This window comes from Notothenia rossii (assembly GCF_949606895.1).
Source record: "Notothenia rossii genome assembly, contig: scaffold_45, whole genome shotgun sequence".
NCBI classification, from domain to species: Eukaryota; Metazoa; Chordata; class Actinopteri; order Perciformes; family Nototheniidae; genus Notothenia; species Notothenia rossii.
Window position 1 is genome coordinate 120,001 of NW_027639483.1, and position 14,912 is coordinate 134,912.

At 38.9% G+C, this 14,912-nt stretch overlaps 2 protein-coding genes across 26 annotated transcripts in view; one reads left to right on the plus strand and one right to left on the minus strand.

The window, feature by feature from the left end:
- LOC307027782 (uncharacterized protein) overlaps positions 1-2,981 on the plus strand; it is a 71,207-nt gene extending 68,226 nt beyond the window's left edge. For 12 of the 13 annotated variants that reach the window (XM_079696127.1, XM_079696117.1, XM_079696128.1 and 9 more), the window contains 8 exons: positions 341-501; positions 767-841; positions 1,205-1,246; positions 1,351-1,461; positions 1,880-1,978; positions 2,335-2,402; positions 2,505-2,548; positions 2,747-2,893. Coding sequence is in view for 1 of the 13 variants with exons in the window: in XM_079696125.1 (XP_079552251.1) it covers positions 420-501; positions 767-841; positions 1,205-1,246; positions 1,351-1,461; positions 1,880-1,978; positions 2,335-2,402; positions 2,505-2,548; positions 2,747-2,966 (741 nt within the window). In the remaining 12 variants the exon portion in view is untranslated. Of the gene's footprint in view, positions 1-340; positions 502-766; positions 842-1,204; positions 1,247-1,350; positions 1,462-1,879; positions 1,979-2,334; positions 2,403-2,504; positions 2,549-2,746 lie in introns of all 13 variants that reach the window. The other variant, XM_079696125.1, reaches the window with a different exon arrangement.
- Positions 2,982-5,934: 2,953 nt separating this feature from the next.
- Positions 5,935-13,775, minus strand: LOC307027779 (uncharacterized protein). Of its 13 annotated transcripts, none has more exons than XM_079696110.1 (16): positions 13,385-13,771; positions 12,342-12,567; positions 12,018-12,124; positions 11,660-11,737; positions 11,177-11,533; positions 10,986-11,081; positions 10,672-10,904; positions 9,979-10,157; positions 9,801-9,891; positions 9,179-9,296; positions 8,906-9,001; positions 8,575-8,692; positions 8,382-8,457; positions 8,194-8,296; positions 7,855-8,031; positions 5,935-7,747 (listed from the first exon to the last, which is right to left on the minus strand). In XM_079696110.1, the coding sequence occupies exons 3-12, from the start codon at positions 12,061-12,063 to the stop codon at positions 8,670-8,672; spliced, it is 1,317 nt and encodes a 438-aa protein (XP_079552236.1). In that variant the 5' UTR covers positions 12,064-12,124; positions 12,342-12,567; positions 13,385-13,771; the 3' UTR covers positions 5,935-7,747; positions 7,855-8,031; positions 8,194-8,296; positions 8,382-8,457; positions 8,575-8,669. The 13 variants fall into 13 exon arrangements, with proteins under 13 accessions (XP_079552236.1, XP_079552235.1, XP_079552237.1 ...); XM_079696109.1 differs by having other exon boundaries at positions 8,194-8,311; XM_079696111.1 differs by having other exon boundaries at positions 8,194-8,457; positions 8,918-9,001.
- Positions 13,776-14,912: the final 1,137 nt, after the last annotated feature.

Sequence of the window (14,912 nt, forward strand, 5' to 3'; positions counted from 1 at the left end):
GTTGTAGAATGGCTCTAAACTTAATCCCACTTAGAATCTATGGCACTGTTCATAAACCACAGTGCTGCTCTACAAACCTAGATGATATATACAGTGTAAATTCCGCCAAGAGAAATGAGAAATGCAATGCAGAATAATGTTCAAAGCTTCTACTTGCTGATCGCAACAGTCTTAAGACTGTTAATGCATGCATGCATAAAAAAAAATGTCTTTGTTATTGCATAGGGTTGAATATTTGTGCAAGCAGTGTATGTGATTTATGTTTAACAACTGGTTTTGCCTTTGCAAATAACCAGGGCATAATTGTTCTGAAATAATGTATATTTTGGTTTGTTGGAAGCTGGAAAAATGTCAGGCCCTTGGAGCCAGAGGCGTCTTGTTCCTAGCTCGGCCTGGAATAAAGAAGGACCTGCGAAGTAATGATGCCAAGGTGCAATGTCAGCAGCAATGCCTCCACCTGCCTCCGAAGGATGGAGGTGTTATTTGAATTTGTTGCGAAAGGTATTGTTGTCTGTTAAAGTGAATAAAGAAATTATTAAGTAGGTAATACTGTAACTTACATTTTTGTAGAATTAACCAATAATGTCATTGGAAATAAAATTAGACACTTAGATGTCGTTTTCTTAATAAAGTTTAGGAGGAGCCCATAGGGGTAATTGACAGCAATTAACTTACACCTCTTCCTTAAATCAAGCATACAAATGGGAGAACTAGTGAATTACATGATGTTGTTGATGCTATCCAAAGCTTATTTTCTTTCATCTAGGTTGGAGTCATACAGAGCCTGCAGCAGCCTCCGAAACCCCACAGCCTCCTGCGGAAAACTCGCCAGCCACATCAAGTAATTGCAAAAGTCTATTGTACCACTATTTTTATTGTTTTCTGACTATATTCGTTATACTAGGATTTTATAAACAGCCAGGAGCTGACCATTCAAAATGACATTTGTTGAACTGCCTAATGAGAAAAATAATGCCTAAGAACTTAATGTCATTACTTTTATTAGCACTTATGAGGACATTCCTATTGGTAGGGTTAGAGACCAATGTGTCCTTTTTCTGTGGTAAAATTATGTTTGCATGGTGCATTGAGTGGTTGTACTTGATGCAATATAAATTTGTGTTATTTTTGTAAGCTTCAAAGTCATTGTCACTTTTAACAGCAATTTTTTATGTTTTACAAATTGTAACCTTTTCTTTTTCAGAAGTCGCCATTGCTTCCGCAGACACCCCCACCAAGTCCTCTGGTAAGTAGCACAGCATAGTTCATCGCGAATTCCAGTAAAATAGGAGGTTCTGTACATTGAAGAAGGTGGCGTACATCCATTCTACTCTTTCTACTTCTATGTAGGAAACCTATCCGAGGAGATGTACACCCTGACACTCATCCCTGTCCCAGCTGCAAGCACCTATTCACTCCCTTCACCATCAGCTGCGTCCCAGCCAGGGAAGAGGAAGAAGGGTTAGTGTTTTGTTTGTGTGATTCATTACATTTTAAATAATGAGTGTTGAGTGTTATTTGCCCTCTGGCATCATGGTTTATAATAATAGCACTTGTCATCTAAATGCACCTTTCAAGGAACCCAAGGTCATTTTACATATACAACATAAAAACAAATACAACACAATTCACAGATATCTTAGGGAAACCGTCTTTCCATAAATAGGGTGTGATTTGTCACAAAGTCACAGCTGGACGCTAACAAAAAATATTATGAAAGTTATTTAAGTTACATAATACATTTTGACATACTCCATATTTGAGGTCAGTAGATCAGGAACATGAAGGGCAAAACTCATCTATAGCCCACAGAGGTTGTGATGCTATCTATGCCCCAGTCTCTACCGTCACTCATTTAACTTTCTTACATCTGTCACAGGTTTGCCCACAGAGCGCTCCTCCTCTCCAAGACTTGCTACCTCTGTAGCAAATGGGTGTAGCAGTACCACAGGTGAAGGGATGAAGAAGAAGAATAAGGGTATGTTTTGTTTTTGTGGTACATCCTACTGAACAAATAAATAGCTGTATACTATTCTCCCATTCACGCGCAAGTCCTTTTGCACACAAGATATCAGATCCAGGTTTCCATAATCCCTCTCTTTTAATAACCATAAAAAACCATAAAGGTTTGCTCAATGACTTGTCTTTATTTATAAGGTGGTTAGAAATGATGTTTCATGAAATAAAACAAAAAGGAAGTTGGACACAAATAGGCCACATTGCAGATTAGCTAATGTTCTCTTCCTATATGAAAGTCATTAATCAAATATTCGTCTGGAGGATGCCCAAACCTTTTCTTCATTTGTTTATAAGTTCTTATTTGCACCATTTCAGACTGCAGAAAATGCTCAAGGCAGCAGATATTCAACTACAACGGAATAAAAGACAGAAGGGTAGAGAAGGTAAGATGTTGAAACTGACAGAGCATGAAGCAGCAATGCATTTACCCGTAGTCGCTGATATGGCTAACACTTGTTTTTGTCTGTTTGTGTGCCCGTGTGTAGGGAAGAGAGGAGGTAATGGTCTGCTGGCTGCCTTGCGCATCATGGTGAGAACACAGCTCTTTGGTTAACTTTTTTTTAGACTGCGTTATAAATAAATGTATTACTTCATAAGTAGTTTACTATCAGGCTTCTACAAAACTGACCCTAAGTAATTTGTTGTTTTATGATAACCCATGCATATGAAATTATCTTGTGGCACATGCAATGATCTTTTGGTTGTTTTTATTCATTGTGATTTTCAGTGGGAGAAAATGGGAAGACACCTGGGAGCCTGCCAGTCAATTCAGTGTCATTTTGTGTGTGTGTGTGTGTGTGTGTGTGTGTGTGTGTGTGTGTGTGTGTGTGTGTGTGTACCGATTTGTTTTATTAAAACCTTTCCCTTTTTGTAACATGGAGTCAAATGCTTCAATATTGTGTCATGAGACACTACTACACCACATTTCAAATAGATATAACCCATGAAATAATATTATAAATATTTAGGGATTGAGATTGTGAAATCTAACAAGTACCTTTGTGTTAATCTGAACAATAAACTGGACTGGTCGGATCACTGCTGCTATCTACAAGAAGAGACGGAGCAGACTGTATCTGCTGAGGAGACAGGTATTTTGGAGTGCAGGGGGCACTACTTCAGACCTTCCATGACTCTGTGATGGCATAAGCAGTCTTTTATGCTCTGGTCTGCTGGGGCTGCAACATCTCGGCTGCTGTCATGAAAGTTACATGTAGTTTGGTAACAGCACCAGAATGGACAGGGTGTGCAGACACAGGAGAGCCGAGTCAAGGGTAAAGGAGCTTTGCATTAATTGTATTTATATTGACCCGAATGGTCTACAGATTGAACGGGACTTTAGTGGCACTAGATCTAGGAGTAGGCAATGTAATTTTTTCACCTAGTTGTATCCCATAAGTGTGCATTTTACTGAGATTAAGGAGCTAAAACGATATTCCCTAGTCCTTGATAAACCAATCTGACAACACGAGAATTTCTGTTTCAGTTTGTTCTTAACATGACCGGAACACATGCTCTTTGTACCAAAAGGACAAAAATGTAGATCTGAAATACACACCTACATATAACAACAAAACAGTTTGACTTCCTAGCTGACAAAACTCCAACAAAGTCAACACAAAATAAGGTCATTGATCCTCCTGTTGTGTTCGGGTCAAATCTGACCGATTTACTACTTTCATCAATCAAAACTTTTTTGTTTTACATTCGATTGCATTAAGGTTTATGATCTCCTTCACAGTAGACATTTGATACAATTGCTGATCAGCACTTTCATTGAATTTTTGATGATTTATTCAACTTTTTAACACCAATGACCGCCATAAAGAAATGGAATTAGTAACCATCCGGATCAGATACAACACACACAAACACACATACACTAGATGTGTTTCCCCCCTTATGTGCCCATCCCCCCATGTGAATCACACCTGGCACACACAAACACATACACACAGAAGTATTCTCAAGTTTGACAAACCCCGTGACGAGTCCTCAAGCTCTGTGATTGGATGTTTGAGTGGCAGTGCGCCGCGGGTTACGCCGAGCGCCGAACAGGCAGCACTTTGTAATGGGATGGAACCACGGCAGACTATTCAAAACTGGATTCGGATGGGTCCACCACCCCCCTTCCCCAACCCGTCCCCAGAACTACACATGCTGGCTATTGTGTGTTTCGCAACCATGTTCGCAACATGTTCTATGGCACGTCTCTACTGGGAATTGTAGTTTTAAAAGACGTTTTAAGAACATAATAAGAAGTTGCCAGTATTAAAACTGTGTACATCCCTGGAGGTTTAGGGGATAGGAAACACTCAAATGTAAAACATATAATTAATAAATGGGTGAAAATTGCTTGTGCCCATAATGGGCAGCATTAATATACCCACATGACAGCTAAGGTCAGAAGAGGTTTATTTAACAGCTGGTCTTATGTCTGTGACCCCTCCTGTTGTTCATTGATAAGCCTGAAACATGCACTTGTCAAGGTTCAGAGGCACATTTTTGTAAATATGGCAGTAGCATCGATCATCTTAAGATAAGATATACTTTATTGATCCCAAGTTGGACATTTTTTCGTTACAGCAGCACGTGTAACAGTTGTAAATATGCAGTGGTGTTTATTTGTAAACCATTTAGTATAATCACACAAATTCTGTGTTTTATATTTAATAATTCTGTGTTCTTTATTTATTGATTGTTCAATACCTGACAAGGTCGGAGATGAAAAACTTTGGTCGCAGGTTCCTCAACAGTGCATCACAAGACATCTATCAATATGTGTGTATACCTCCACCATTGAACTGTCATATTCTGCATATTTCTTATACTATCTACATACATCTTATAAGAGTATAATACATATGTATAATATCAGTTAAAATAAGTGCTTAAACATACAGTAGTTAACATTGCAGGAAAGCAATATATTAGTACTTTGTCAGGCTTAATATGTATACCCCCATAGCTTTTTTCTTATTCAAAAGAAGACCTTAACCTAAAGTATTCTTTAAGGTTTAAATAAAGCTTTATTAGTGTGTCTGACTGTGTCTCCTATTAATATCTAATAATAAAAATAATAAAATTCAATAACGTGATTTAACCACTAGGTGTCCCTTTCTATCAGCTGTGCACTTTTATGGTGTAAATACAGCCTATCTACCAATTGGATCAAATATAAAAGTCAGCCGAATTAGTATTGATACTGCAAGACGTATTGTGTGAAAAGAAATGCAAGATGTTGTTTAATTGCTGATATATTTATGATCCACGTCACATATTCAGTTTCGGCGGCAGTTCTTCCTGTTTGTCTAGAAGTCTCATCAGGGTTCTATAAATAGAGAACTACGGCAGATATGTAATATTTAATGCAGCCGAACCGTGTATTACAATGCCGTTATGTGATGACTTTCAAAGAGAAAAGCAAGCACACTCGGAATAAAGTATTATTTTATTCTTTTAAAATGTTTTCGGATTTCACATCAACAGGAAGTCCGGTTAACTAAAATGTCTGTGCGGAACAATACCCCAACCCATAGATCCGTGGGTGAATAATGTCAATGATAGCAATCACCACATTACACACATTCCTTCACATTTTAATTTACATTAAAGTATTTCGTGAGGCCTTCTAAAATGTTTTTAAATATAATTATATATAATATAATTAATATGTTAGCTTATTCTGTGGTATGCATTTTGTTTAGCTGCTATGCCACTTTAGCTGTAACAAGCGGAAATGTCCCCGCTGTGGAACTAATAAAGGATTTCTGATTCTGATATGAGCCAGTTGAGGTGTTGCACAGGGTGTCGGAACTTGGACACACTTGTATGTTTTCTTATATGTAGCTGAATGCTGTTGTAATGCTACATTCAGAGGGTGTGACGAACATTGAGACTCCTGTGACAAGCTGGTTGATAGAAAATGAGTTTATTTTAATACAATTAGTTATGAGAAACATTAATAAGACAAGATATGAGCCAGTTGAGATGTTGCACATAGTTGTCAGAACTTGGACACAGCTTACATTGCCTCTTATATGTAGACGAATGCTGTTGTAATGGTACATTCATAGTGTGAGAAACATGACAATAAAGGTAGTATTTTGTTAACTTGTGTACCTGTTTTACTTTAAGAAAGCCAGGTGAATACCTGTCGGACTATGGGTATTGGATAACATCTGTCCAATTGGAAGGAAGTGGGCTAAAATAGCATTTATTTAATCAGATAACAGATATGTGAACATCAACAAAGAAATTAGTGAGTTGACACGTAAACCATGGTTTGTGAACTTCAATTCATATAGAATTTTTATTTTGTGTTTTTTTGCGCATATGTATCCCAGTTCACAAAGGGTAAACAACACACAAGTTCCAGGCTAATCGTTACAGAGTTTTCAACATAGAAGTGATTGAGCCAATCAGAATGCAGATCCTGCAGCACCGGAGGCAGGCTTTACTGCACTCGCAATGTGACAGTGAAGGGAGAGTTCTGCTTCTGAAGATAATAACTCAGATAAAACCGTAATAACTCAATATAATGTTTTCAACCCTAAACGGCAACACTTTGTAGTTGTAGGTAAGTGTGAGTGTGAGAGAGGGCCTGCTCACGGAAAGCTGGTTGCTGACACAGAAGGACTCCCGAATAGGTGAATTGTGGTAAAGAAATAAAAAATAGAGAAAGTGCATCTCTGTCAGCAACGCTTCTGTCAGTCAGAGGGTTAGGTAAAGGTTGAGATAGTTATCATGTGAGGAGAATTAAATAAAATACAATACATAGCAATGTTTGAACCAACCTTAGTCATGGGTTTGTTTTAAATACAAACATTTACATATTCCTCACAAGCCACATCTTTAAGGATTGTTCAAGGCAATTCATTCCAGAATGTTCACTTAGTTCAAAGAAGCAACATGCATAGTAAGATAACAACTTTTTTTCACATTATTTGAAGTGAGAAGTTGTGTGTGAGAGTGCACACCATTTTATTGTTTGACGATAACTGGCCTCTGGTCTTAATACTGGTAGGAGAGGTTAAGTACATTTCAGTCAATATCATGGTGTGTGACATTAACAAGAATTCTGACTGAGCAGAGGTATGTGTGTCTGTGTGAGGGAGGGTGTGTCTGAGTGTGTGGGTCAATTATTGTAAATGTTTAGATGTTCATGTTCTATGTGTGAGAGAGACTGGCACATAGAGGAAGAGACTGAGGGAGCACACAGAAAGGAGAGAGAGAGGTGGGGGGACATACACCCAGCATGTGTGCCTATCTGTATGATGTGGCTCTTTGCAGTAACGCAGGGAAATTATTGGCTCTCAACCTCTAACTGTTTGGCCACCCCTGCTGTACACCCTAGTGTCCTTCAGGGTAGGGTGGGGGAGAGAGGCGCTGTACCCCAGCATCCTTTACTCAAGGAGGGGGTAGGGTGGGGGAGAGAGGCGCTGTGCCCCAGCATCCTTTCCTCAAGGAGGGGGTAGGGTGGGGGAGAGAGGCGCTGTGCCCCAGCGTCCTTTCCTCAAGGTGGGGGTGTGATGTCCTCATCAGGGTCTTCCTCACTGTCATCACTGATGTCACTGTCTTGGTCATGGTTCTCCACAGAATCATCAGGCCATTGAGGGGCATTTGGTCCAATTGTAGGCCGAAGAAAGATGCTGGATGTGTGTGTCCACGTCAGCAAGTATTTTCTTTAGAAGACTAGCTAATCCATCTCTCCCTTCTTGAGTCATGTCTACGGCAGAACAAAGAGAATAGAAGAGTGAAAAGGCATCTCATTTTTGTTACTAGTACACACTGTGGACGTTAAGTAGTATTTGGTTATGGCATCATGGAATTTACCACTATGTCCTCCACATGACACATGTTGCATCTGCATCCTGATCTTGTCAGCCTGACTTCTCAGATAAAGGCAGTGCTGCCTCATCTCCCTCACAATTATGGCCCTCTCCTCCACAAGTCTCCTTTTGCCCATATAGGCATCAAAGACTTTGTTTTGGGCCAAAATGGACACCGATTCTGAAGAGAGAGGAACAGCAAGCATACCATTACCGACCAAGACATGCACCAGTAGGATAAGTGACCGGTCATAGTCCATTGACTGGGAAGCTGGTGTTATAGGTCTTGCTTAGTGCCAGAAAATAAACATATTATGTACACACAAACAAGAGAAGCTCTTACCATCACTTTGCACTTCCCATGGCCATATTACACTGTCTGTTGTTTGCTGTTCTGCAGACAGTCTTCTCTCCACCTCTTCTTCCTGGATCTCTCCTTCAGGAGGCTGTCCGGTGTTGTACTGGCGTATTGAAACAATGTTCAATGGAATTTTTTATTTACATGACTGCAACTGAATAATAATAACTTACCAGTCTGTCTATAGAGAGGCAAGCTTTCTTTTGGGCACAGCCCTAGAAATAGCTGCTCAATGGACATCTGGAGAGACTGATGTGTTGTTTTGGGTAAATAACAAGAAACACAGTTTGAGGACAAAGAAAACATAGGTGTTAATACTATACGTTAAATAACAATGTTATATTATCAAGTTAGGAAACAGCATACCGTTTGTTGCCCAGTCTCTAAAATCATTAACCCATTGTTGGACTTTGTCCTCAGGGCATCCAAGCTCTTTGCAGGTGTCCTTCATTTTTTGAGTCTCACCCTCCAACATTGCGATTGTCTGTTGTAAAAAAGATGTTGCCGATACAGATGTATTTTCAAGATTTTCACCCAAATTTCCATAACTTTTCATGTCTTGAAAACAGTAATTACTCATTCAAACTTTTCCAGACCTGCGCAAGCATCCAACACTTTACCAGCTTGGACAATTATTTGTTTGTGACAGGTTTGTACATTAGTCTTACAAATCTAATCTTGTCATGCCTATACTTACATGGCCAATTACCTTGACATATCTCTTGGCCAACACGACATGAAGGTTTTCCTGCTTCCGTCTGTTCCATCCCATTGCATGGACAGTCATTGCGAGCTGTTTTTAAAAGTAAAATTGACAAGCAGATAATATAACTTGGGTATTTGGAAATCAACTCATAAAAACTCTAGTACTGTTGAAACAGACTACATCAAAGACAAAGATAAAGGAAAGTAAGAGATGGATAATAACTTCAAGACAGAATTATGTTGGTCTAATGACAAGAGGACATACCTGATTTTGTCATGTACTTAGTTGTGATGGCACAACGTGACAGAAAGCTATTCACCATCTCCACTTCTTCCCCGGCCGTCGAACCAGCACCCTCCAAATTTCTCCCACTCCACACAATCTAACAAATACACATATATTATATGTCATAGATTAATTAAAAAAAATTCTTACAATCACAATAATATAAGAGTGGGCCTACTTCACACTTTGTGGAATGGGCCTCGGCATGCATGACCGAGAGAAACGGTTGCATGCTCAGCAAAGGTCGCAGTTCTGGCATTGTCTTTGCCACTTTCTCGAGGTAGGGCCAGTATTTACAAGCAATATCTGTGCAATAAAAATGCACGTTTGTAGCTTGAAACTGCGTTTGAAGGAACAAGAGGTAGGCAAATATTTCTCCTCTGAACATGTTGAGAGCTTTCAGTAGCACTCCATGTCTACATACAGCCACCTCTAATCTTCATCAAGCCTGCTGGCTCTTCTTGCTGTCTCTCGAGCAGCTGACCACTGGCTGGTACCACATGTACCTTTTCCTGGGGTCTACAATTAAAGACATTTTAATGTTACACTCTCAAAACAAGTAAAGGCTAGAAAAATGATAGATTTTTTTTTTTGTGCTTACACATTTTACATTTGTTCTGACTTTGTCAACAAAGTCTGTGACAGCCGAGTCTTCCATGATGAACGGGCCTTTAAAAAGTGGTTCATCGATCCTAAATTCAAAAATAAATATTCAATTCATTATTATCATCATTGATAGGCTACTTCTTAAATTCAATTGACATACAAAAAAGATGTACCTCTGTGACTGTCGGAAACGGTACTGTTTCCTATTCCCATCCACTGACACAGCCAACATTTTGGGAGTAGAAGCTGGGCATGAGAAGGGTTCCTCACACGTCATTTTCTGGCACTCGTACTGGCAGGCCATATACTCCAGAAAGCTTCTTTGGAAGACATCTCCATGGATTTTTCCTGTCTGGAAGTTTGAGAAGCAAAATTGTTACCTTACACATGTCAGAATAATACGAGGAAACAGGAAGACTTTCACAGTGGTTGGAGGCAAGAGGGGGGCTATTAGGAGTATCCCTAACACACGATATCCTGAAAAGTGAAGGTCAGGTTAGGATTGGCAGATGCTGGAAGAGAAGGAGCATTATTTCAGCTTTTTAATACAATACAATACATAATCCTATTTTTTCCCACAGAAGAGCACAATGTTTTTCATCATACAAATTGTGTTCTTCAGTAAAGAACAAAAGTTGGATTATGATATGTTTGATCTTATACAGTATGTCCTACATCTACCAGTGCTAGGTTTTTAGCTCTAATGTAACACTAGTTAAACTACTTTCAGTAACATTGTAAGCTTTTCAATTTAGTTATTTTTGACATAAACATATTTCCAATCAACATGTTTCATCTACACAAAATAAAATGCATCCTTTCACAATGCCCTCTACTTATGCAATACTCAGTGAAAGTCATCTTACCCTTCCATAATGCTGTGTCCTCCGTTCCAGCATCTGTAAAAAGGCCTGTCTGGACAAACCTGGTGCCACAGTCTTCAGGTCCTCAAAAGATTTGAAGACATCCGTGGAATATAACGTGTCTCCGTTCACAGAAGATGGCCAGTAACCGCTTCTAATGAGGTCTCCCCAATCAGGTGTCCATTCGTAATGGCATGTGTTGCACACCCTCTTGGGGAGATGCAAATCATAACGCCCTAATAACAAATACAGTTTAGTAAAAACAATCGCATTCATTACCTGTATTAGGGTGACAAAAAGAACACTTAAAATCATACCATTAATGCAGACGAAAATGACAGGCCTGCCTATAGACTCTGTAACACCTTCAGGGTTACACGAGTGTGAAGGCCTACCAGTGGGCAGAAGACGATCTGTGAAGAGAGGTTAAAAATATGTCTTAAACTACCAGCACATTAGGAAAGTTATAAAATAACCACTTGGGGCTAAATTGTGTTAAGTGAAATACCTTGGTGTCTCAAAGTGAACATGTCATTTCTCTTGACTAGTGACATTGTTTGGGGAATACATTTGAAATATCTTTCATTGAAGGACTCCCTGATATGAAGGGTGTGTATGCTGTGTTTAGAAATGTCACAGTCATGACACAACCATTCAAGGGGCATGCATTCTCTGCAGCGAAGGACCGCAGGAGCGGAGCAATGTGAGCATCTCCTTTCCGGTACCATAGTTGAAGACAGCAAGCTGTCCAAGTGATGGGACCTTGCCTTTTGCCACTCCAATTGGGCAGCACTTTGGCGCAGGCACCATGACGAAGAGGTTGATGGTTGATCAACCAAAAGCTCCTGCAATTGCTGAATCTCATCTTTTGGAAACAAACAAAAAAGAAAATGTTCAGCATCACAAAAGCGTACTCATATTGCATCACGTATTCGTTTGATGTTATGTTGACACATTTCCTAACTTTCGATGATAGTAAATGTCATCCTACCAAAAAGCTGAGGGGGTACTGCAGAGGTTGCTCCAGCTGGTTCCACAGTCACTGGATTGTCAATGGCAACAGTTCTGGCTGAAAAATAATAATAATAATAAGGATAGATATATTGGTAACAGATAATAATTATAGAGAACAGGAGGCAATCGAAGGCAAATGTTATGCATTAAAAGAGTTTTAACAGTTCTAACCAACTCTAACTATTTATTACAATGGCCTATTTTTATATGTATGACGGAATAACAGATATTTATTCAATACCTCTCTAAGCTGAAACATGCTGTACCAATCATGTTGCGAACAATCAAAACAAAAATGATATGTTAATCATGAATACCTCTATACATGCACAAACCTTTAGTACGTCGGCAGGTTGCCCCACTCCTGCTCCCCTTGAGCATCTTTGCCAACCCAGCGGATTCTGCTCCTGTTAGATGCTGCTCTGGCCCTGTCTTCTTCCTCCTTCAATAAAGTAGTCATGCATTTTCACAACAAGCTGCTTTTCATTCCCAGTGTATTCCAATTCACTTACAAGCATTACAAAATTACAAGCAGATAATCAATCAACCTAATCAGTACATCGGGCACAAAACCAATACAATTGAAATAAAAAAATGGACCTTCAGTTGTTTACAAAGTAAATCGGCAAGGAAAATGGCATCTTCTAGCTGTTCCTCACCTTGTTTAGCAGCCATTTCAGGAACTAGAAATCAAAACACACACAGGTGTGTGTGTTTGCATGCGTATAAATACAAAAGAGAAAGGGGTAAAGAGACAGAGATGAAGAGGGTAAAAATGGGGAGAAGACAGGAAGACATGTAGGGAATATAGCTCTGAGGAGGGAGAAGAGAAGAAATTGAAAAAGGCTCTTAAAAGTGCTGTTTGATCTTGCTTTGGTTTGGTATCTGTTGAAAGAAAAAAATACAGTGAAAACTTTAGAATGCATGAGAATTTACAATCTCACATATCATCAACAAGCTTTAACATTGGGTGTAATTTACGAGTTAAAGCACTAATCAATCAGGGGCGGACTGGAACAAGGACAGCTCTGAACGTTTTGTCCTAAATAGGACCACAACAATCAGCGTGCAGTAACAGTCTGTCGATGGTTGTCATGACATTTCTTCACAATACTATTAGTTGCCACTGTATGCAAGTATGACAGCCACAATAGGCATTTTTCCAAGCTTTGTATATACAGTGCCAAAAGTATTTAACTCAACATTTTCTTACATTAACTTTGTTTCCAACACAGCATTTACATTGTTAGCAGTTATGTTTTGGTGTACTTCTAAAGGTAATTATTCTAAAGGTTCTTATTATACATCCATGGTCTGTAGTTCGTTTATAGCATAACGTTAGCATTTTGCTTCTGGCCATTAGATTTATGATTCGAAAATTATAAAAGTAGGGTAGATATGTGGAGATTATCCGGCTGAACAAAAGGTGCATTTATCAAGCAGGTTCGTTTTCCACAGATCTTATTTCGAGCTATTTTCCAAAATCCTATGGAGAAATCCCATTGAATCTGAGACGAGGGAATCAATAGTTGTAAAATGCTAACTCACTTCCGAGTTGTAGGACTCACCACTGCACTATATCTTCGGTCAAGTAAAGCTAATATGTGTTTAGCTAGCTCTTGCTTTAAAAAGATATGTAACTACAACTGATTTACTTGCAATAAACATTAAAATATTGGAGGCATGCGGTGCAGCACATTACCTGCTTGGCGAAGTCAGACAGAGAGGAGGTTGGAGCCGATGTCCGGTGCGTTCATGGTCATCGGATAGTAATCGGTAGCATGGTGTTCACTGACTACGCGACCGCACAATGTAACGTACAGTAATTCCACAACCACATAAATGGATTAAAATCGATTTAGCTGGGGCAACAAAAATAAATAAATGAATGAATCTACTGGTTTCATCATTTGAACCAAAAGTGGTGCATTTTGCACTATTTTTTTATCTATCTTTATTTATTTTCTTAATATGTCCTATTTATATTATGTTGCACTGTTGGAGGACCTCGGGATCTAAGATTTGAAATGCCAAAATTACACTGTAGCTAGCATCTGATAACAAAAACCCTTGACCCTTGAACCTTAGTGGTGTTTATTTTTCACGGAGTTCAGTTGCTAAGCGATCACACAACGTCACGTCCGGTATTTCCACAACAACATTTGACTTTATTATTTTATACTATTCTAATATGGTAGATTTCATGTTGTATAAATCATTGCTAGTCTAAAATGGTTTGTTTCTTTTCAATTTGTAAAAACAAGTGCCTTAACACTGAGCGTGGTATGAGAACGGTTTCTGTGAAAGGAGGGAGGAAGAAATGTTCTGATACCAAGCTGCTATTTTGAAGAATGATATTGAATGCAAACATTAGAAGTTATACACAAGGGAAAACTTTTATGTTTGAGCACAGGCAAATAATTTATTTTGTATTTCTGTAAAGTTAAGGCTGTTGAACCATTCCATTTAGATTGCACGTTTGTAATATGAGATATGTACTATGCGAAGTTCAGATGAAGAACTCATTGATTTCAGTATTATACACACCTTTTAGGTGTGTAAGGAGGGACTGTTAGAAATTTTAAATCAATGTTTTGATGGTATAATGTAGTTTAAACATACTGTCAAGTTAAATGCTCTTTTATTCTGAAAAACCAGAAATTCTTGTGCACAAGCAGTTAAGCTTTTGTTCTGAAAATCCTTCATCTACGATTAGCATTTAGCATGTGGCTAATATACGATTTCCTAAAGAGGTGAATTGAGTAGCGAAATGACGTGGTGTGGTGAAAACCGAAACCTGCTGATTTAACACTACAACTATAGATGTCGAGATACTACCATGCTGAATATTAATTGAAAGTACAGTTTATTTGAATACACTATTGTTTACAGACGAGAGTAGCATGTTACAACATCCGGAATGACCGGAAACCAAACCAGCCGTGAAGCATTTTCTGTATGTTTTAGAGTATTGATTACAGCGTTTAGAATGTGTTACATGAAAAGTGATGAAAGAGAATATGAGGAGAAAAGGCGTGTTAAGCATATGTTGAAGGTGAAAAGTACCAATCCTCTGTTTAAATGCAACAACGGAAATTAGAGGCGAGGCGAGCCGGCTGGCGGGGAGGAGCCAGCAGAGGATATATAAAGGCACCGAACGGGGGATTCGCGCTTCTCTTCTTGCTCAGGAGAGCCAGATCACAGCTGTTTTCTGCCGGAACAATATTCTG

Coding starts and splice junctions, on each gene's coding strand:
- LOC307027779 (XM_079696110.1), bottom strand. CDS start 12,063: ATGCTCAAGGGGAGCAGGAGTGGGGCAACCTGCCGACGTACTAAAG. Junction 9,002..9,178: donor TAAGTACATGACAAAATCAG/GTATGTCCTCTT, acceptor TTTTAAAAACAG/CTCGCAATGACTGTCCATGC. Junction 8,693..8,905: donor ATGTCAAGGTAATTGGCCAT/GTAAGTATAGGC, acceptor TTTTTACAACAG/ACAATCGCAATGTTGGAGGG.